General features: G+C 46.6%; 1 protein-coding gene across 3 annotated transcripts; it reads right to left on the bottom strand.

The window, feature by feature from the left end:
• Positions 1-1994: 1994 nt before the first annotated feature.
• Positions 1995-23530, bottom strand: RNF2 (ring finger protein 2). Of its 3 annotated transcripts, XM_040072850.2 has the most exons (8): positions 23362-23510; positions 18005-18351; positions 8904-8992; positions 8131-8291; positions 6873-7088; positions 5855-6127; positions 4835-5006; positions 1995-4426 (listed from the first exon to the last, which is right to left on the bottom strand). In XM_040072850.2, the coding sequence occupies exons 3-8, from the start codon at positions 8988-8990 to the stop codon at positions 4325-4327; spliced, it is 1011 nt and encodes a 336-aa protein (XP_039928784.1). In that variant the 5' UTR covers positions 8991-8992; positions 18005-18351; positions 23362-23510; the 3' UTR covers positions 1995-4324. The 3 variants fall into 3 exon arrangements, with proteins under 3 accessions (XP_039928784.1, XP_039928781.1, XP_039928782.1); XM_040072847.2 differs by lacking the exon at positions 18005-18351 and having other exon boundaries at positions 23362-23530; XM_040072848.2 differs by lacking the exon at positions 18005-18351 and having other exon boundaries at positions 8904-9200.
• Positions 23531-23952: the final 422 nt, after the last annotated feature.

Genomic DNA, 23952 nt, shown 5'->3' with positions numbered 1-23952 from the left:
CTCCACACTTAGTTCTGGTATTTCTGTATTCCACTTGAACAGCTGTCACAGTGGTGGCATTTCTCACAAGTTTGGTGTTCAGCCTGGCCCACAGTGTTGGGTTTATCTAAGAGCAGAATATGAGGGGTTGTTATCGTTACCCATCTCCAAAACTTTGCAAGAGAATTAACATGACTAATGCACTTGTGATGATGCAAAACATCCTATGCTCCTGTCAGGCCAGAAGTTGCTGCCTCTTTCCCCTCTTCAGTTCCAGATTGCTTTGGTGGTGAGTTATTCTCTTAATTTCAAATAGGAAGAGCCCTCTGAAGTGTTCTTGGATCAGTGATACAACAACAAAGTTTCCTTCAAAAATGTAGTGCTTATAGTTCTCCAAAGATCACCTGGGAGCACATCGGAATGCTAAACAGGAGAGAATTTCACATTCCCTAGTGCCATTTTTGGGTTTTTAAGTGGATAGAGTGTTGGCAGACATTGCTTACAGGTAACACACTTCAGTCTTAGTAGGATAAAAGCAGTCCTAAAGTCAGTTACCTGGGGCAAAGGACTGTTCTGATTACAGTAGACTAGGTTAAAAAGTTTAACTGAAGGCCCTTGTGGGAAATACTTTTGATTACTCTTACAGCTCCTTTTAAGGAGCCAGAGGTCTTGAATACCTTTTCCAAACCAAGGCAAATATTCCCAGGTGTCTGGAGGGGCAGAAAAAGTGAAATTTAGATTTGTTTATACAATCTGTGCTGTTTCCCTCTGCCATACAGGCTGAAGCTGTTGTGATCGGGGGTGGGGTTTTGCCTGTTGTCTGTCAGGTTGTTTGTAACTCAGGCCTCAGGGAATTCTCTTCCTATTCAGTAGCTGTCTCTGCTGTTGGTCAGGTAGGCTCAGTCCTGCCATAATCAGCTGACAGAACATTACTACTGGTTTGAGTCTGGAGCTTGGGACATCTTGTTCCTCCTTGCATTGATTCACATGGCCAGGTTGTCTCCTACAGTGAGGAAGAGAGTGGGAAGTAGGTGGGGATAATGCAGGAGGTGGTGGCAAGGTCACAGCTCATTCCCTGCCACTTGTTGGAGCAGCCGATACGCAGTGCTGTGCCAGGCACCAGTGACAGACCTTCAGCAGATCTTTGTTGGACCGAGGTGTTTCTGCAAGTGGCTTGTCCTGAATAGAAAATCACAACTGATAGCTGCTGGAAGACAAGGAAATCAGTGCAAGGCCATCAGCTGAGCAGCAGGCTGGAGAATAAATGGCAGAGGACATAAGAAAATTCTGCTGTAGGATATGATCCAGTCACAGAATGGGCGTGACAGCATCACGCCTGCTGCTCTGTACCTGAGGGACATCTCCTACCCCATGAGGTGTTTCCTGTTGAGCTGTGATTAAAGGAAGCTTTCTGGGAGTTTAAGCTGTTCAGAGGTAACTTGGGTAACCAGTGGTGGCCCAGAGAGCAGCAGGATCTCCTCAGTCAGAGTGCTCATGTTCAGCGCATCTCAAGAAACCCTGCTCCGGCCATACTCAAGTATTGCCTCTCAACTCCAAGTGCATCCTCTGCTTAAAAGTTGTGGTAAAAGTAGAGAGAAAACAAGGAAAGGAACAAAACTTATCTCTCTAAATAACGCCCCTCAGCTGAAGGGGTTCATTACAGTTCCTCTCTGCTGCTACTGACTGAAGTTGCCTAATAGTTAAACACACCCAAAGTTGCTGGGTTTAACCAGAGTGCTGTGAAAATCCTTCATTCCCTTCTTCAGGCTGCAGGATCTGGTTGGAACAGCAGCACCTGTGACAGGTCAGTGGAAGAGCTGATGCTTTTTGTGAGCCCCTATTTCTCACTCAAGGCTTAGGAGCTGAGCTGCTCTCAGGGGACTCTTTAACAGCCACCACTGGTGGAGCTGAGCTGCACCTGCACAGCCCCAGGCACTGCAGCACAAACACAAACACTGCCCAAAGGGGGTCCTTTGTCAACCACAAGAGGAAGCAGCACTGCAATTCCCAACAGGTTGTTGATAACATTTTTGCTTTTATTGTCAATTTGAGCATTTCAGTGGGACTTTAGTTGGATAGGAGATACCTTAGTTGGATATTAGGCTTACCCGTATGTAACACACATTATGTACTTACAAAATAACATGGCTTTAAAAGGGGGAAGAGTAATGGCATTTTGAAAATAAAATAGTTTATAGCACTAAGAGTCACAGTGCAATCAATGGTTTAATCAAACAACTACATTATATATATAATATTTAAAGAACATAAATACTCAGGAAATTCACTACAACATGAAAATAAAAGCTTCACATTCTCCCACACTTTTCAAAAGAACTGGAGACAAAGTGACAGCTCCTAGACAGACTGCTCAGCTTCACAACACCTCTCTTGCTTAAGGGACTGTCTCTCCCCTCAGCTCCCCCCAGGAGGGATGCTGGCACTAATCTAGAAGTTTCCCCAGTAACTTTAAAGCATTTAGCACAGCCACTCCCCCACCCCCCGTAATATTCTGTGGACATGCACTACAGTCTATACAGCAATGTTTCACAAAGTCAGCAAAAACAGGTCCCCAATAGCTGCCCCTCTGTGCTCTGGGGCCTGAACACTTCCATTTCACGTCACAAAAGCCCAAGGCTCTCCAGTCAGGAAATAATTAAGTTACTCAAAGAAGCCTGTGCAGGTTCCACAGCGGGATAAAGCTGATCTGAACAGCAGCCAGAAGGGACACTATTTACAAGTGCTAGGAAAGCCCAGAGCCAGGAAAGGGGCAAATCCTTCCCGGGAGAATCTCTGAGCAGCAGAGTACTTTTGTATCACATGCCAAAGCCAGTGGGAATCCAGGCAGGACACAGGAGGAGTGTAAACCACGCCATGTGGAATAAAGCCTGGTGCTTCCCACCTACCACCAACTCTCTTTGCTTCGAGCCTCAGGGGCAAACAGGGGAGGGTCCATCAGCAAGCCTTAGAGCAAAGGGAACCTGGTGGTGACAGCTTCCCTTCAGACAGGACATGGGACAGGTCAAGCTGCCCCCTCAGAGCCACAGCAAGGTCCAGAGCCAGGGTACAGGGGCTGCACATGCAAACGAGCAGCAGCTCCTGGGCCTTACAGCATGGCCCACTGCCATGCTGGGAAACTTGAGCCTAAATGTAAGACACTAAATGGTAAACTTTGTCAAGTACTGAAGTTGTCTTCCAAAGTGCTAAGCCATGTTTGTTAAAGCTATGGCAAAGTAACAAAAGTAGAATCTTGGAGCAGCTTACAGTTGAAGTCTTCCCTATTCACACTGACACTGGGAAAAGGTCCCTGCTGGGGTGGCACAGTTCCCCAGAGCAAAGCATTTTGATGGCTGTGTGCTGGAATTTGGGGATTTGCTTTAACAGAAAAGTTTTCTGGACAGTTCTTCACTGCACATTTACAACAGAGATCCTACTCTAGGGAACAGAGCAGGGCTATGAAACATCCAGATTTCCTTCAGGGCAACACTGCAGAAAGGGCCAGGCAGGAATCGAGACTGGCATGTCCTGCGTGAGGAAGAGTTATGGGTTTGGGGTGTTTGGGTGTTTTTTGACTGAAATAGCCATTAAAAACAAAACCAAACCAATCTGATGAACCACCTTGTACTGAAGTATTAAGCTCAGTAAACAGCAAGGTTTGAAAGTGTCAGTTTTCTCACTGCAGCTCTCTTTGGAATCCCAGAACCCCAGGAATGGAAGGAACCTTAAACACCATCTCTGTCCAAGCCCCTGCCATGGGCAGCAATACCTCTCACAAGACGCAAAATTCACCTTTGTTCGCAAGAAAATGTCTTAATGAACCTTTCCTAGGGAATCAGATTACCTCTAGCTGCAAGACTATGCCAAATCCATTTTCTAGCAGCCAATTCTTCAGATGGGTAACAGTCACCAAATTCCAACATTTAACACATTCCTCGGCATATGCTACTATTGAACAGACTTCCTTGGCCACCCAACACTCCACACTTCACAGAGGCTACTATAACTGTGTCCAATGGAGCAGAAATCCAGATCTACCTGGACAAAACGAAGCCATTCCAAACCGGAACACTGGATCAGATATCATGCATTAGGAACAAAAAAGCATCTCAAACACTGGAATGCACTGGAGAAGGTAATTTAGTCTCCTAGGGAAAAACCAAAAAACCCAACCCAAAGACTAAATTAAATACAGCCCAGAATACTGTCTAGTCTTATTACTGAGAATACTGAGAGTGCCTGAAGGCACCACGTGTGCTGTCCATGAAGATACTGGTGGTGCCTTATTTTTATATTAAAGAAGTCGTAGCTATAAAAAGAAGTTAGTTCCATCCCAGTTTCCCAGCACTTATTTGTGCTCCTTGGTAGGGGCATAGTACAGTTCCATGGGTTTGTTCACTTTCCAGTACTTCTCACTGACCAGTTCCAGGGAAAAGGACCCATTTAGCACCTAAAAGAGAACAGCAAAACAGGAACGAATGAGGTAATTGATGTTATACTGTAGAACAGGCTACTTAAATCAATACTTGAATGTGCTGACTTGGAGGAGTCACCAATAACGTGGCAGAGGTTACAAGCTAAAAACCACAAAGATTCTCGAGTGAAGTAGTAATTTTCCCTCTTCAATATTAATTGGCAAAGAACGGCATAAGCCAGGTCACGGCTGGTGCCATCACTGCTTTTTCCCCCAAGCAATTTCTATGCCTCCTTTTCTACCAACCAAGCTTTTGCCAAAAAGCAACTGATCTGCTGCTAAATAAGCCGGTGCCACGCATTTCACCCCGAGGCAGCCGTGGGGTTTTGGGCAGACGTGCACACGCTGCGGCTGGCCGGCTGAGCGGGGCAGCGCGGTGCTTACGGTGAACTGGCCGGCGGCGGTGGCGATGTAGATGGTGTACTGCTTCTCACTGGCCGTGTCCAGGTTCATCTGGTTGGACTCGCCTTTGCTCCGCAGCTCCTCCAGCGCCAGTCGCACCGCCAGGTACTTGGACAGGTGATCCACCGTGGCATTGCCGGAGGTCTTGATGTACCTGTGACAGCAGCCACACAGATCGTCAACGAGGACTGAGCACTCTGGGAAAAGCCATCTGCAATGCTCCAGATATTAAACATCAGCTGTGAAAAGGCCTTTAGAGACAGCTCCCAGCTGAAGCTTCGCACAGATTTACACACATCACAGGGAGATTTCTCATCAGCAGAGAAAGCCAAGACCTGAGGAAACACCATGAAACTACTCTGCTGTGAGCCAAAACTTGCAAACTGTGCTTGGACTGGATTATGAACAAAAATTGTCAGGAAAAGCTGCCAGCCTGCAAGTCCTGCTGGCACAAAGCTGCTCTGAGAACAGCCACACTTACACAAGGCTTGTTTATTCCCAAAGAATCTTAGAGTAAGTAGAAAGGGGCTGACATAACACCATCATCCCACTAGTGAACTGCAATGCTAGAAAACCTCAAACATCTTTATTTGTGATCAAAGGCTTGCAACAGCTTATGACTGTATTTTTTTATAATAGTTGAGCAGTACCATCTACCTTGACTTGGAACAGAAAGAAAAGAAGGGTGCTTATTTGCATCTGGCTTTGGCACAGGTTGCCCAGAGAAGCTGTGGCTGCTCCTGGACACCTGCAACTGTCCAAGGCCAGGCTGGATGGGGCTTGGAGTGACCTGGGGTAGTGGAAGGTGGCCCTGCCCTTGGCAGGGGCTGGCACTGGAAGGGCTTTAAGGTCTCTCCCACCTCAAACCCTCCTGTGATACAGTTAAACAGGATGTGGTATGACTGAAGTAAATTGACGTTAAGAAGCCCCGAGAAGTGATGGCAAACCATCAGCACCAGGAAATAGCAGCAGAACACGTGGAGATGGCCAGGGGCCACTGACCTCGTCTGCGCGCTGTCATCGTTCTCCATGAGGGTGGGGTGAGGCCTGAACACCAGCTCGATCTCACTGGCCCCGTCCATCACGGGATCTATGGCCACGGTGGTGGTGTTGTTGTCCAGCTCCAGCCCAGAGTCATCTGAGGTTTTGGTCCTCTTGTTGCTGGGCCCTGCTTCCTGGTTGCTGTGTGTGGAAGCGTTGCTGCAGTGGGAGCTGTCCCCGTTGTCCTCGGCCCCGCTGCCATTCTCGATCTGCTGCTTCTTGCCCCGCTGCAACCTGGCCACAAAGAGGCAGAGATACACCCTGACCCACCCAGAATCCTCAACACCTCCTCCCCAAGTGAGGCACGTGCACATGCAAGCACTGAACACTGTAGATAGACTGAAGTTGAAAAAATTAGTAATATTAATTCTTTTGTAGAAAAAGACACTCCTAGACAGAACTATTAATTTTTTCATGGCCCTCAAACACCTTTTAGCTGTGTTTTAAAACTATTTAAACTTCACACAGTTGTTCTTCAGGCAATTATTTTCATCCAAACATAGAACCACAAGCAAATTATTAAATCACACCGTGCTTTATCATGCAACATTTGGGGCCTCTCTCCCAGCTGGCTCTCTTGGGTTTAAATGCACATCTGGAATTTCACCATGCTGTAAACACCACATATTCCATCCAGCCTGTGAATTAAGGCAGAACTAAGCCCCAATCCCTGGTATTCTGTTCATTTAGTGGCATGTAAGGATAGCACTTTCATAGAGGATTCATGGTGTTACGGTTTCATATCTAAGACATGACAGCCGTAACTTGGAAAAGCTGAAGTTTCTATCAGGCTGCCACAGAAGTCGCAGGGAGTGATACAGAGATTTCTAATAGCAGACGAAAGGTTAAAAATTCTTTTGCCAAAGGTTAAAAATTGTTTTGCCAGATATGAGAGGAGAGGAGAAGATTCTCAAGCTCCACAGGGCATGAGGACAGGCATTGTATTTTTAGCCTAAAGACAAACAACGTGATTGTGTACCTGTTCATAGCCTGGATCTTTAATCCCTCCTCGATGCTGTGACTCAGGGCTTGCTGGTTGTTGTGCTTGCTGATCCTGGCCAGCACCCTCTCCTGATGAGCTTCGTACTCATCCCTGCTCGGATATATCTTACTGATGAGAGCGTCGAAATTGGGGTCTGGCCGCAGGGATCTTTTTGAAACGAGCTTTTTGCGACACGTGGGACATTCTTTGTTGCTGGACATGGACAAGAAGGAAGCAAAAAACACTTAACTCTCCAGCAGTAACAAAACTCTGCCCTGTTGCTTCCATTCTTGGTCAAGGTGCTCACTAAGACTCCGTATTTATAGTGAATCTGGAAAGGGGCTTCTTGACAGGTCAGGTAGTTGGAGATACTTAAACAAAGATCCCAAACATATCAATCCCTGCTGCTCTTTTAATTTAAGTATGTTTGAGCAAACTGTTTAGGCTGAAGAGATCAAAAGTCCCATGTTTCCTTCTTATCTTCATCTTCTGGTTGTATTTTTACCTAGAAAAAATGGATGTCTAGTGGAAATTATACTGAAGTAGTCTTAGGAGGAAATTCTTCACTGTGAGGGTGATGAGGCTCTGGCACAGGGTGCCCAGAGAAGCTGGGGCTGCCCCTGGATCCCTGGAAGTGTCCAAGGCCAGGCTGGGCAGGGCTTGGAGCAACCTGGGATAGTAAAAGGGGTGGGACTGGATAGGCTTTAAGGCTCCTTCCATGACAAACCATTTTAAGATTCTATGATTCCATGATTTCTAACACTCACAGGACACGTAATTTGAAATGGCTGAAGGCCATATAATTTGAAATGTATTATTAGGAAAAGGAAGAATAAGGGAAATTAAATCCATTTTTGTCAGTAATGTGTATTTTTGTTTTACTGTTACTGGATCTAAGAGAAGAAAATAATACAGAAGAGGACTTCAACTCCTTGCAATAAACAGAATTATGAAATGATTTTTCATGAGGAAGCAATTTGATCTGCCTTCCAGAGACAGCTAAACTTGGAAAAACAGGATTTGAAAGGTGCGCTGCACATTCAGGAACTCCCAGTGCTCAGCGACTGTCCCACATCAACCCCCTGCCAAGGACACTTCCATCTCAAGTGCAATGCACTGTCCAAGCCCTCTCTCCTCCACAGTGCTCATCCCTGCCCCTGGCAGCGTCCCAACCCTCTTCCCTGGCAGTGTCCCATCCTTGGCAGCGTTCCCTTCCATCCCCTGGCAGTGTCCCCTCCCTGGCAGCGCTCCGTACCCGCTCCTGAGGGCGGTGATGATGCAGTCGGCGCAGAAGCGATGCAGACACTCCTTGGTGGTCATGGTGTTCTTGAGCATGTCCAGGCAGATGGGACACATGAGCTCGCTGTGCAGGCTCCGGGGGGACACCACGATCTCCAGGCCATCTGTGATGGCTTCCTGGCAGCAAAGAAGGGAAAGGTTCTTTCCTGGGATTGAGTCCCTTTCCCGTGGAAACACATCGAAGGGACATACAAACACGTCAAGCACACCAAACCGCGGTGCTGCCAGCCCTGCAGTACACAATAAAAACAAGGAGCTGCTGGAGAGGGTCCAGTGGAGGCCATGAAGGTGATGAGGGGTTTGGAGCATCTCTCTAATGAGGAGAGACTGCGGGAGTTGGGGCTGGTCAGTCTGGAGAAGAGAGGACTGAGAAGAGAATCTCATTATCTCATTAATAAATATTAAGTATCTCCAGAGGGTGTCAGAGAACAGTGCCTGTTCAGACGCTGTTCAGTAGTGCCAGTGACAGGATGAGGAGCAATGGCCATAAACTAACACACAGCAAGTTCCACCTCACCACGCTGAAGAACTTCTTTCCTTGGAGGGTGCAGAGCCCTGGAACAGCTGCCTGGGGGGGGCGTGGAGTCTCCCTCTCTGGAGGCATCCCAACCCCCCCTGGACGTGTCCCTGTGTCACCTGCTCTGGGTGACCCTGCCAGGACAGGACTCTGCCCCGGGTGATCTCCAGAGGTCCCTCCCAAGCCCAGCAGCCCCACGGTGCTGTGATTACCTGGGGTGTCCTCTGCAGCTCGTACAGACTGAGCTCCCAGGTCTTGCTCAGAGGCTGCGTCCCGTTGGTCTGCACGGCCTGAGACATGGCTGGGGAAGAAGGGACACGGGCTGAGCGCTCAGGGGCGTCTGGCTGAGGATCCTCTCCCCACCCAGTGCGTGTCCTGCCAAGCAGAGGCTCCAGGGAACACCCGTCCCGCCACGGACCAGGCTCTGCTCCGATAATCCCCTGCTTGTACCACTCCAGGAGAACTGGGGGAGCTGCTCAGCCGTGAGCACTTGGCAAAAATCCATTCAGCTGTTAAACAAAAGTGACACACAACTCAAGGCCAGAGAACGTGGGCCACAAATACCACCTGATGCAGAAAATATTCCTAAAACATCCACTTCCAAACATGCACGAGGGGCCAGCAGGGACTGCTTCCTAAAACCAGGGGAAGGGCAAAATGAGACAGGACACAGCACACCAGTCACACGTGCTCACTGGAGCACACCATGAGGGCTTTTCCCTCTTGCTCAAAACACATCCCACGGGCTTTCCCATCAGAAGTTTGAAGGATACTGAAAAATCACAAGAAACCCAGCCACTGCGTAATTTAAATAATAATAACAATAATTTTAAAAACCCAGAGAAACTCCACTGCTGTGCCATCAAAATTTTAGCATTATTGTATGAGATGAGGCAAAATTACCACACAGAGTTACTGCAGATGTGAAAAAGCTTGGTCCAAGTGACAGGAGAAAATTATGTTTCTGAACAGAAAATACTTTTATGCTGGGGGAGAGGAGGCATTGCTTCCCATGACTCCAAAAATGCCTGCCTTGAGCAGGAAAACTTATCCCTGTGTGGGATGGATAGATAGATAAGACAGTGGTATGTTTAAAAAAATTGTAACTATGTAAGTGGCAAGATTGCATTTGCAGACCTTTTTTCTAGGTGGAAGAAGTAGAAGTGCTTTCTTTTATTCCTTTTTTAAATCTGGGTTTCCAGACCCTTCAATTCAGCAGCCAAATGCATTTTCTATTGGCATCTACCAAATACATTATAATCCATTTTCCAACTCATTAAGTTCCTTATGAAAAGGCCCAAACTCTCTGGAGAACAAGGTTACTATATCAGCTTTAATTATTTGTAAAGGGAAAAGCAAGATAACTTGTGCAGAGTATTAGATCACCTTTCATCCAGGCACAGAAATCAGAGTTTTCTCACTTGGTACTTTTCTTCTTTTTGAGAAAGGAGGGAAAAAATGCCTGACATAAAATAGCCACATCCACTATTATGTCTATTAAGAAGAATCACAGAATCCTAGAATAGTTTGGGTTTGAATGGAGCTTTAAGATCCTCCAGTTCTACCTTCTGCCATGTCCAGGGACAACTTCCACTAGCCCAGGTTGCTCCAAGCCCGGTCCAACCTGGCCTTGGGCACTGCCAGGGATCCAGGGGCAGCCCCAGCTTCTCTGGGCACCCTGTGCCAGGCCACCCTCACAGGGACATCCAGTGCAAACATACCCCCTGTCAGCCTGAAGCCCTTCCCCCTTTTTCTGTCATGCCAATTCTTCTCAGAGTCTACCTCCAACTTCAATTTCACTGCGTAAATATTGTGCCCTAAAACCACAGGGGTTTTTTATGTGTTGTTCTGACAGAGGCCAAATACCATTCTGTGTCTGCACTGGACACCACTCTTGTGTGCTTTTAAAGCCGACACACTGAATTAACCAGCATTTCATCTGCTGAAAGAAATTCATGAAGCTGCTAATCACAACCCTTGCCAAAACCTGCTGGAGCACAGGAACCAAGATAGCAGAGCTCCAGAGGATCCAGCCTGTCCTTGACTCGAGCCTGCTCTCCACACCTGAGTGAAGAGCTCATCCCATCCCCTGTGTGTACAGTGATTCCTCAGCTGAACTCGTGCTGGCACCTGCTAACACAGAACAGCAGCTCTGGGGGCCAGGCCACCCCCAAACCCATCCATCTGCACAACAACCACACTAACAGCAACATTTCCTCCGGGAAAGGGTGGTCAGGCATTGGAAGGTGCTGCCCAGGAAGATTTGGGGTCCCCATCCCTGGAGGTGTCCCAGGAAGGCCTGGATGTGGCACTCAGGGCTCTGGTGGTGGTGACACAGGAGGGATCGGGCACAGCTTGGACTCGATGATCTTAAGAGGTCTTTTCCAGCCTCAGTGAGTCTGGAATTTATCCTGCAGCCACACATACAAGCCTGAGGCTACACTGCAAAGAACACTGTCCAGCTGTCATGATAAGTAACTGAGCAGCTTTACTCAAAGCCCTTCTCACCTGAGATGCCAAGTGCTTCACTCTCAGCCTAAGGGCTGCAGTGATAGTACTTTCCCATTTTAAGAGGAAAAACAGTGGCCTTAAAGCCAGCTGAAAGCTGCAGAGATCTACACAGTTCAATCTGTCACTACCAAACACCTCTTCTGCCTCTGGCAAGGGAAATCTGAGGAGCAGCAGAAACGTGGTCAATTCATTCATGCTGGATCGACACCAGAAACAACCAAATTATGCTCCATGGAGTTTCGACTCTTCTTGATGATCAGTAAATAAGCCTGCTTAGCTTTTGCTCCGATCCCCTGCAATTTCTATGTCCATCTCATTCCTGAAAAATGAGGCCTGACTTCTCTTCCCTCTGGCACTGGTGGCTCTCAGATTGAATTGTGTTTCCTCACACTGCTGAAATCTAACCCAGCAACATCCCCAGCTAGCACCAGGATCAAACATCCATCTCCACAGTAAGGAGATGCATTTTGACCCAGCACTGCACTGACCATGCAACAGCAACCACGTAGCAACCAGCAGTCACAAAACCATAACCAGTGAACCATCTGTTCTAATGTTGCATCAATGAATGACCTTCCCCATTTGTCTGGGGAAGTGAGCTGGGAAACACCTCTACATTTAGCTGACTCTTCAGCTCCCTTTCAAGACAGTCCACTGTCCACGATTTAGAAAATTAAAAAGGAAATTATGCATGGCTCAGGTCACAATGGCTGATCCTTTTTAGAGCTATAGAAGTAGCAAGTTTTTCATGAGCTGAAGGAAGATTGTCTTCCTGTTCTTGGCACTGCGTTCAGAGGGAAAAATATGAAGTGTAAAGTTTCTAGACTGAAGGTACAACAGACTTTTTATTAACTACTACTGGCAAAGGGATAGAAGATAGAGAAAAAATGTCAAACTCCATTTTGTTCTTCAGTCTGGAAATTCATTCTAGTAAAATCTCACATTCCTAAAATCACTGGCATAGCTCATTCTTCCTCTGCATCCCTTCTGGGATTGTTTTTCAAAAAAGTCTTACATGACACGTTTCTCACACTCATTTTCCCAGCTCACAGTATGAGACAGGTTTCACCTCAACACCACCCACTTCTGACCTGTTCAACATTTCACATCTTTTCCACTTTATAACGAAGATAGGATTTCTTCTTCACAGGTCACACACAAGCACCAGGAACAACGTGAAGTCAGACACCCCTGTGAGTCTTTCTTGACAAAACTCCTAACACACCACAACCTGGGAGTTTTTATCATCTTTTTTACCTTTAGACTTGTCTGTTCCCTCTGGATATAAGAGGAAAGCAACCAGTCACACAACAACAGGCTAACTGGGGAGAAACCACATTTATAGAATCACAAAACAATTTGGATTGCAAGGAATCTTAATGACCATCCAGTTTCAACCCCCTGCCATGGACAGATACCTCCCACTAGCCCAGGCTGCTCCAAGCCCCACCCAACCTGGCCTTGGACATTTCCAGGGATGGGGCAGCCCCAGCTTCTCTGGGCAACACGTCCCCACCTCACAGGTAGAAATTTCTTCCCACTATCCCATTTAACTCTGCCCTCTGGCAGATCAAACCTCTCTCTCTCAGAGCCACCAACAAACAGTAGTTGTTGGGATTATTCCAGTGGCCAGAGGGCCATTCTTGTCAGTCATTAAGAAAACCACCTTAATCAATATAGTATGAGCCCCTGCAACCCTTCAGACTGACTCAGTCACAGGCACAGGAAAATCCCTAAGCACAAACTCCATAATTACAGGGTACACACATCTATCACTATCAAAGCCAGTGCTGATTGATAAACCAACGTATTTCACATCAACAAATTTGAAGAAAACCATTTGGGATTTAAAAATTTAAGAAAGTACGTCTTGTTCCCGAAGCACTGGAAAACAGGCAGTTACAGGAAAAAATAACAGTAAGGAACACCTTGTCTGAAAGGCCCTTGGATCTCCTGCCTGCCCACTGACTGGAGAATTTATGCTGGGATGTCCTTCTTCCAAATATACTTGGACATAAACCTCCAGCAGACTAATATCCACACTTGTCACACACCACATCCGCTTTACAACCTCTTACGCCAAAATATACTTAATTACTTACTCCAACGAACGTAGTCATGACTGAAGTGGGGTGGATATTTGGATATCCCACTCCTGAAACAGTCCAGTAACAATAAAATCCAGCTGGCAGCACTTAGAGCAGACCAGCCAGATCTGTGGGCAGCCAAAGGAGGAGCTCAGCACCACCATTTCTGTGCTCCTGCCCTTCCCAGCTCACCTTCCACAGGCTTCCACCCTCAGATCCACCAGTGAGTAGCAGCTCCTCAGTACTATTGCTGAAAATGTGTCGGTTTGAATATGTAACATTTCCTGAGCTCCAGGCCAGCACTAACCGTGATGGCGGTCCCGCTTTAAACAGGGAGCAGGGGATGCACTCAGGGATCCCTCACAACCTGGATTTTACTTCAAAACGCTTAGCAAGACCTGTTTTAGCCCAGGCAAAGGCAAAAGAGCTTCTGCAGCATGGTTGTGTCAACACACCTTGAGATCAGAGAAAGGCTGGAATGGTATCAAGCAGCTGGAGAGAGAACCCACAAACCCAGCTAAGGTGTGACCATAACCACACCACCTCCATTCAATGTTCTGTGATACTTTAATGAAAAAAAAAAAAAATTACGAGGAAAAAAATGGCATCAGGCTCTTTAAAAAAATATTACACACATTTTTAGACAGTATTAAAATCTTAGAAATAACTGATTCCTGTTCCAAGTTGTAAAAGGTAAATATTTAGACTTAAAACAGTAAAAGAGTTAGACCTCTATTCGGTGTGCCAACTTCAACAGCACATTCAACCAGTTTGGGGTTTCTTCCTAAGGATTAATTCCTTTAAAAACAGGTATTCATAGTGCAGTTACTTGGAAATTTAGCAGGTTTAGAGCTTTAAGTTTTACTCTCTCTCACACTATGTCTAGTATTGGGAACAGATTGCACGTTTTCACAGAGTACTCAATTCAATCATTCATTTCAAATTATTCAATTAAAGCATTCTGAAATTCAAGTTATCCTCTGGTTTTACTTATTTACATTTCAAATCAAGCTCTAAGCCAGGAGGCTCTGGCTTAGAGCTTGATTTGAAAAAAACAATCCACACAATTTGGAAGACACTATTTGAAGGAATTAATCTTCCCTGCAGTTCCCTGGCAGTTCAGATAGTTTCACATCCAGTTGTAACCTAGGACAACTGGTACTAGATTATAATCGAGTATACTTAGTATTCATTCTGAAGTTATGTTCCCCTCTGGATCAAAAATCCCCCACTGGAAACAGCCACATCAGGTTCTAGCCTGGAGCTCCTTTTGTTCCCTGCTCTGGAAACCCCTCCTCAGTGATCCTGAAGGAGGATGTCACCGCACCTGGCAGTGCCTTCCATCCCTCATTACTGTCACCAGTCCTCAGGCTGTCTCTTGCTGAGCTTACACTGCACTTGCTCGAGTAATACCCTGGTCTCTGACAGGGCTAAACTCAAGAGAGGAAGGTCCTACTGAACTGGGTTTAGTTCATTCAGCCATCAGGCTTTGGCTTCCCAATCAAATTCAACATCACAATATCCCTTACCAGGTGGTTTTCACTCCTATTTGCAAATTGAATTGAATATTCTATGAGCCATGTGCAGAGTCAGCTTCTCTGGACACAATCACACCTGATCTATGCTGACAACAAATCCAACCTCAGGGACTGATGTTCAGAGTGGCTCTGTAGGGCAGCTCCGCACGTAAGGTTCAAGATGTCAGCCTTGCAGACACCCAAGAGATAAGGTATGGCCTGGTATCCATCACATCAACTGTTACAGGCACCAAAAACCCATTCAAAATCTCGAGGTGCTGTGGGCTCCCACCACGAGATACAAAGCAGCAATTACTTAACGTAATAAATCCAAATGAGAAAGTATTTCCCATGACAAAAGGCATATGGACAGACAGAATAAACTGCTAAGAAGTGCTGAGTAGCAGAATCCACATGGGAAACTCATCCTACCTGAGAGCAGAAAGCCACAGCCAAGGGGTCACCAGGAACAGGTCACTTGAGAGGGGCTGTGGGATGTCCACTCTGGGACATTCGACTGGATGCGGTGGTGACCGATGTGACCAACTGGCCCTGCTTTTGCCAGGGGGTTGTACTGGATGGCCACTGGGAGTATCTTCCAACCCAAACTATTCTATGGAGTTATCTCACTATCCTATGGGGTTATCTCACTACCAGAGATCCTTATCCTTAGTTTTGCTGTGACAGACAAGAGAAGCCAACAGCAAGTGACACGAACCAGCCAATAAACCACTGCCACAACAAAGAGGTGAAGAGAGGTGAACGTGACCTTCTCCTGTCCACGCACCTCTTACAATCCAGGTGGCCAAATATCATCCTACAAGCATCCTCCTTACCCACAAAAGAAACATCAGAAGTCTTTTGGGGGACAACAGTGACCACCAGATTTATACAAAGCAGAATCCATTTGTTTGAACTGTGCCCTCAGACACCTCGTGTGTTATAAAGAATACCCAGCAATTCTGCTCTAAAAATGGGAGCTTCCTCCACAAACTCATGTTATAGCCACATATTTAAGAAAAAGAGCACTTAGAATAGAGCTGTAAATGGTGCAGATTAGCTGTCAAGCTGCAAATTCATGAGGATCAGATAGAGATTAAACATGAGTGTTATCAAGTGAACAGTCCCAGCTATCCACAGAACACGTGAAAGCACGTTGGTGGGCTAATTTCAAAATGATTACCAAACACTTTATCAGTTAATACAGATGGGAATGTGAGCTCTTTTGTAAATGCTTGCTATGGTTAAAATTGAGTAGTCAGCAGCACTTCCACAGAGCCAGCATTGCAAACATTTTGTACACATTAACAAGAAGTCTATCATGTGCAAAGCACAATCACCGCCAATTAAAAGACTGCTGAAGATGGCAAAGTAATACAAAATATGAAGCTGAAACTCCACATATCAGTTACATGCTTCAGGAACCGAATCTGGTAACAATTAATGTGTATTTACACTGTGCTTTCTACCCCTATGGCTTACAAGCAAACACACCCTCAGACCGTGTGTGTGGGACTGAAAGTCTGAATTAGATAAAAAAAAAAAATGAGGGAGAAGAGACACAGAATTGTATCATCATAGAATCATGGAATGGTTTGAGTTGGAAAGAACCTTAAAGCTCATGCAGTTACACCCCTGCCATGGACAGGGACACCTTCCACAAGCCCAGGCTGCTCCAAGCCCCATCCAGCCTGGTCTTGGACACTGCCAGGGATCCAGGGGCAGCCACAGCTCTGTGCCCCTGTGCCAGGCCTCCCCACCCTCACAGGGAACAATTCCTTCCCAAAAGCCTGTCTAAACCTACTCTGACTCTTTAAAACCATGTGGCCCTTGTCTGTCATGGACCATGGATCAGTACCTTGTTAACCCACGCTCTATGAGAAAAAGACCATCCCACCAGCCACTCCTGAACAACTGTGGCTGGGAGTAAGACAGGGATCCGATTCATGTCAGGGCATGATCATGTCAGGATCCCTGAGCTGGCTGTGGTAAGCAGTGTTTAAAAGCACCTGCATCATTACAACCCTGATTGCCAGCAATGATTTTGTGTCATTCCAATTCTGGTTACAACTGAAGTGATGCTCACTGAAAGTTAAACATGTGAAAACCAACAATTTAATCCCAGAGTTTGCACCTGGCTCCCTGCCATCCTACTTTCTTACTTTATTTACAGAAGGAAATGAAGAGATTAACACTCAAATGTTCTGATCCATTATATCAATGTGGCCACTATGGCCGAGAAAACAGTTTAACTATAATAAAACCAGAAAATTAATATTAAGACACAAAACTTACATTTGGATAGGTAAACTCTCACCGGATGTCAGATACTGGGTGACTGGCACAATGGAGAAGTTACTAATGCAATAAAACTATCTGTAAATTCATGAGTAACGAATGTTCCCCACACTCAAGACTGTGCCAAGTTCTACACTTAAAATACTGAGAAAGCCAAGGTTTGTCAATCTATAAAGAGAGTTAGCAAAGAAACACAACCTCAGCACTGCCCTAGAGCAGTCCCAGCCAGGACAGAAAGATGTATCTTTAATTCAAGATCACAGACTCAAAAATGCCCCAAAGCAGCCAATAAAACTGAGGAATGCAGAGAAACCCGAGGCACAGGTGCAGTTTAACATCCCCACCAGTTGGTAACACTAAAGACCTTTTCCCAGCATGACTGTCCCTCTCAGTCATACTACAGCAGAGGTTTTCATTTTCCGGATAACTAGTCCCAAACTCCCATTTTCCCATTAATTTAACAGCATTTCTCTTCAACGTTAAAAACCATCCTCCCTTGAAAAGCAAGTACCACCACCTAATGCTGTGATTATGGAACATCTGGAAGGCTGCTGGACAGATGACATCCGACTGAGGGAAAAAATAATACTGGCATTTCTGAAACCCATGGGCTTGGAAGCACACGGTCTTTTACAGCTTCTTGGCCGTATTTACTCTCCTAACGAAGTGCTTTGCCTTTGAGATACGGAATCTTCCAGCCAACAGCCACTCACTGTGGGTATGCAGCAGGAGAGCTGAGCGGGGAGCACTCAGCTCGTGACAGAAGTGGGTATGTTAGCATGAGTAGGCCACAAGCCTCTGCAACAGAAAGCAGAAGTTTGAGAAGGGAATGCAGGAGACAGCGATGTGCTCGGCACCACGTGTGCTTAGCAAGTAGAACTTATCTGAGACAGAACGTACCTGTGTTAGTTTGTGTGAGGCACTGAATGAAGCCATGTTACCTAGTTACATCAGTGCTGCGGAGACTGTAAAGGTATATAAGCTCAGCATCAACCACCAGCTTCGTGCGTGCAACCCATGGAGTCCACGTCTCTTTGTCAATCGCCATCAACTCCCAATTCCCTGGCCCTGAGATGGATCAATCCATGGAGCTGGGCAGCATTTCCAATCTGGCTGTCAAGCTGCTCCTCCTGGCCGGGAGACACTGGAGTGTGACCTCACACAAACCATCTGCTGTGCATCTGGACACCTCTGGAAGGGCTCCATGAATCCACGCTGACAGAAGTGTCCAAAGGGAGATAATCCTCCTGGTTTAGATGTCAAGGGCAACAGGGAAAAATAAAGTACCAAATTAAACTGTTGATCAAACTCCTGTTTGATCTGTTTTATGGCTGTTTTATGACAGTGTTGGGAACGGCCACATACTTCTGGACATGACACAAAGATGTGATTTTATTCTCTGTGTATTTATAGCAGGAAAGTATAGCAGCATTTAAGCGCCCTGAGTCCAGGTACATCCCTCCTGTGGAGCTGAGGCTCAAATTCCAGTTTATTCTAACAAGGTCTGTACTCTGTATGCATCAGTGGCCTTTTCACTCCACCACCCAGATCGCGAGTCCTCAGTGTCAGCTCCTCATTCCCAGTTCTGTATCCTACCCTCCCAGACATCTCCACAGCTACAAAAACTGGAATACATAACAATACCATGACACTTCCAGAGAACTATCTATATCAGTTGCCTCTAAGGAGTCCAGAATTCACCTGCTCAAACTCCTAACATGTCAAACCCAGGCTATTACTAAATTATAAAACCTAGATTTTTTTTTTTTTTTTTTTAATCTTGAAGGATTAATTTGAAAACTTTTCAGGTTTTGGTACACACACACACACAAAAGCAAACATTGCCCACTGTTCTAATGCATCAGGCAGTAAGATTATTTTAATCATTAAAGCTCAAATCCTGGAACTTAGCCTTTCACACCACCTATATCTGAACCAAAGTAGTATTAAAATATGTTACAACATTAATGTCTTCTGCCAGGAATAGAAACAAAACCCAAAACTGCTACAGGAATAACAACTTTTCACTGTTGACGTGGGTCAATATCTCGGGCAAACACTTGACCTCCAATGTGCCAAAGACCATTGCCAAGAATTCATATAAAAAGGAAAACAGCCATTACCAAGCTATAATTTAGCACTGTGAAGCAACAATATCAAGCAGAACTCTGGGGGAGTGAGTAGAATTGTGATTTTATCCACCACTTGTTAAATTTTATGCCAAGTTTCTCGTATTATGAAGCATGCTACTGTATAGTATTTGTGTGACTACCCAGGTGAGTTACAAAAATGAAGTTCTTAATCTCTTAAATTAACCTTGGACTTCAGAATTAATAACCAGCTGTGAAGAAGAAAAGCCAAAGTTCCTTTCAAAAATTCATTTCAGTACTGTATCAGATCAGAACAGGAGGGATAAAGGACTGAAAACTTTTGGGAGCAAACAAAAGTAAAGCTTCAAACTCCAGAAAAGTTGAATCCGTCACAGCAACTAAATTGTGCAAACAATTCATGATATGTGTTGCCTTAGGATATTTTTAATGAGATTTTGGTTTTAATTTTTCCTTGACCTGCTCTGCTGGCACATTTTCTTGAGGCTAATCACTCTCTTGCTGTGTCCTTGAAGTAACAGCTGCCAAAAGCAAGACTTGAGCACTTCAATCAGTAAGGTGCGGTTTAATCATTTCAGTACCTCTGTTGTGGCCTTTAAATTTTCTGTTCATTTTAACAAAAGTTCTACAAACATCCTTGCACTACAACTCAGAATCTTTTGCATCTTCACAAATGCTGTGACTGGTTCAGCCAGAGGTATGTGCAGGATTCCAGGGTCCTTCCAAGACAATCTAAAAGCAAAGATGTGTTGAAATAACCATGCCAGACCCTTAAATGTCAGTGCCTGAGGAGCCAGCACATATCTGCTTCCACTTCACTGGGAAACCACCATGGATTTGTTATTTTTCATCGTGCCAGCAAAAAAACATAAAAACCTGCCCATCACCTTCTTGGACTGCTGCTTTGGTCCAGTGTTAAAACACGCTTCTAAATAAATTTTAAGAAACATTGTAAAAGCTGAAGCCAAATATACTGAGATTCAGGTGCATTGCTCTCCCCAGGCTACCAGGATGACATCAAGCAAGCCACCTGCCCTGCTCTTGAGCACACAGCATACCTACTGTCCATCCCACTGAGTAACAAATGCCAATAAGCAGCAGCATTCTAATGCATTGATATTGTAGGAGAAATTCTGAGATGTCACACCAGCAAATATGCCAGGGCGTCCAGCTTTTCCACAGCTATGTTAGGGAGCCACAAGGATTTCTCTCCCACTTGGCAGTGAAGCCACAACTAACAATGATAAAATTTTCTTGATGAGAACAAAAAGACAGCTTGTTAATTAATAAACAGAAAATAAACTCCCCCACAACACTTGAGAGACAAAAAGACACAAGTGATTTTACGTCTGATTGACTTCTTAGCTACAATAAATATATAAAAGCAAAACTGGCAAGCAGACAGCTCTCACCTAAAACTGGGCAACAGCAAAGAACAATTTGTGTTTCAAGGACTCCCTCACAAGACTGTCCATTTCGTAAACAGCGCTACAGGAGCAACACTTAAACCAGGTTAACCCAATAATTACACAAAACAGTTCAATGTTATCCCCAAGAGGTGAAGAGTAAAGAATGATTAGGTTTTAATTAGTTAGCAGAACACTACTGCTAACTCCCCACTGCAAGAGAGCTCCAGGATCCAGAAGTGGGAGGGAAGCAAACAAGAGTAATTCCTAAAATATTTCTACACCGCAACAAGTCTAAACAGCTCCACAATATCGAACGCTGCTCATTCCTCCAAAAATGAAGAATTTAACGTCACCTTTGACAGCCAGTTATTTGCATCAACAGAAAATCAAGCAGAAGCAAGCTGAGGCTCAACAGCATCTCTTCACCAATCTCTTTACTCTCTGTCTGCATCATTATTAAACTGCTGACCTATTCAGAAAAAAATAGGTAAAAGGTATTTAGGGAAAAAAAAGTGGAAGGAATTTCTTTACTCTAATTTCTTTCATGCATGTTCCTAGAGCTGGTGCTTCAGAAAGGAGATCCAGTGCTCCTTCTAAGAAAAATACAACTGAGCAGTCACAGACTGAAGTCTCATTTTTAAAGCTCCTTTCCTTCCCTCCGTGACATTCTTTTTGTAAGTAAGGGAAAGAGTTAAAAGAAAGATGAAGAAATTCACTTAGCCCAACATCTATTTCCCATACAAGACTGATGGCTTTCCTGCAGCCTGTATTTCTATTCAATGACAGCAGAGCACTGAAAATGCCAGAATTCTGCTCCAATCACCCAAGATGCCCAACCAAGTCTCTATACTCAACCCATGACCACACATCACTCCTAAAACACAAAGCATCACTGATCAAGGGAAACACATGCAATTTATTTTGCTGGCACCTGCATATTATTTCACCTCTAAGACAAGAGAGAAAGTGCTTTTCTTGGCAGCTGCAGAAAGGCTGGTGCTTCAAAGCTTTGAAGCCAAAGATCAACAATTTTAGCCACTGAAGAAGCGAAAAAAATACCTCCAATACAAAGTCTGTGTCCCTTTATTATCACAAACTTGAATGCAGACTCCAATATTAATAAACACTGTGAGTGTGCATTTATTAAACACTATGAGTGCCAATTCATGGGGGCAGTGAGGTTTAAAGCTGCTCTCCATTTGTCTGTCACTGCTGAAAGGCACTGTAACAGAGTCACAACCAGTCACAAACTTGGACCTGACATTGCAGCTCATGCTGGCCAGTGAAAATTCCTCCCATCTCCAGGCAACTAATAAAGTTAATCCTTGCAACAAATATATCTTTTAATACAAAATATACTGCTTATCCATATCCACTGCTGTCACAGCCAGCGCCTCTGTCTTCACTGACAGCTGAATGTCAGCTCAGAGCTTGACATGATGTATAAGAACGTCAAATTATCTCATTACACAAGTTTTAAATGGAAACACAGATGAATACAAATCAGAGCACCTCTGCAGGGAACTCCTATGACAAATCGAGTCTTTTGTCACTGAATGAATGACATTCGATTAAAGAATTCTCCCCAAGCAATAATAATTTCACCTGCACACCAGTCACATTTTCTCAAACGCAAGCAATACCCTTTAATCCTTAAAAGCCCGTGTGCAGTGCAGAGTTATCACACAGCTACAACCACTTCGAAACAGGGCTGGATTATGAATTATCATACTGGAAATCATCTTTCTCCACTAGCTGTCCTCTGGATTTCTGTGGAATTAGGCACTTGATCCTACTATTTTCCATAGAAGAGGGTCTGAAATACAGCCTACAAAAATCCCGAGAATAATATTGCTCGGTGCTTGTTTCATATACACACGGTGCCACAGGGTTGGTGCAAGGAAGGCAAGTGATCCAGAAGAGCTCCTGCAGAATGTGTAACTTGGCAAGAAACAAGTGCTGAATTCGCAGCGGCAGCGATGTGCAGGGAGGAGGCACATCCTCAGCTCCCGGCACAACGTCCTTCTGCACCTGCTGCCCCGGGGGAAGCGACATTTTCCCGGGAGCAGCCGGGTGGCTCCCAGCCCCGGTTCGCGAGCATCACGCCCCGCCAGCACCGCTCGGCACGGGCTCCGGGGCAGACAAAAGACCGGGAAGGCCGAGCCATAAATCACACCCAGGATCGTACTGCGCAGAGGGGCGATCCGCAGAGGCAGCGAGAGCAGCTCGGGGCCGTGTCCGTGAGCTGTCCCTTGCCGGGGATGGCAGCGGCGGTGCCGCGGTACTGCGGCTGCGATGGAGCCGTGTGTGCTACCTCTGCCTGCGGCTCCCAGGAGCGCACACATGCATCTACATATGCATCCGTACGTGCGTACACAGGGAGACAGCTGCCTAGATACAGGTATAGTTACCTGTGTATAGATGCACACCCCGGCTGCTCCGGGCTCGCCAGCCCCACGCCGGCCCTGCGGGCGGCTCGGTGCCCCGCGGCCCCGCAGCGCGGCCGGGCTAGGGGCAACGGGGGCTCCAGGCTGCCGTGGGGCCGCTAGCCACGGCTCCTCCCGGACACTCCCGATCCTCGACCCGCCGGAATAGCCCGGCAGCAGCCCCGCCACCTTCCCGCCGGGGTCAGCCCCGCTCGGACACGGCGCACGGGCACCCGCGGCCCCGCACCCGCTCCGTCCCGGCCCCGCAGGGACACAGAGCCCCGGAGACGGCGCCCGCCCCGGCCCCCGCTCACCGCCCGCCGGTGCCGCCGCGGTCCGTGGCCGGCGGTGTCGCCGACAGCCCCCGCAGCACAATATGGCGAGCGGCGGCTCCGCAATGGAGCTCGGGAAATAGAGGGGAGTTACATATTCATGGCCGGGGCTGGGTAGGGGGAGCGCGGACGGGGCCGCCGCGCCCGGGCCGCCCCGCGACCTCCTCCGCCTCCTTTACGGCCGGGGCGCGGCGGCCGCCGGGGCTGCTCGCTGCTTTCCCCGCCCTGCCCACACCTCCGGCCCCGCCGCCAGCGCTCCATGTCCTTTTCCCTTTCCCGTCCCCGGGCTGCGGCACGGCGTCCTGCGGGGCTCCCTCTGCGCCACAGCCCCTCTCTACTGAGCGCCCTCCCGGCCGGGGGCGGCTGAACTGCGCCGGGCGGGGGTCGGGTCGCACGTCGGGAGGAATTCCTTCCCGGAAACGGTGATTAGACATTGGAAAGGGCTGCTCAGGGGGGCGGTGGAGTCACCGTCCCCGGAGGTGTTTCAGGAGAGGCCGGCGGTGACACTTGTGCCAGGGCCTGGTTGACAGGGTGTCGGGCATAGGTGGGCCGCGATGCTCCTGAGGTGTTTTC

This window comes from Hirundo rustica, chromosome 9 (genome assembly GCF_015227805.2).
Source record: "Hirundo rustica isolate bHirRus1 chromosome 9, bHirRus1.pri.v3, whole genome shotgun sequence".
NCBI lineage: Eukaryota > Metazoa > Chordata > Aves > Passeriformes > Hirundinidae > Hirundo > Hirundo rustica.
Note: the sequence above shows the minus strand (reverse complement) of the source record. Positions and strands in the feature narration are given on the sequence as shown.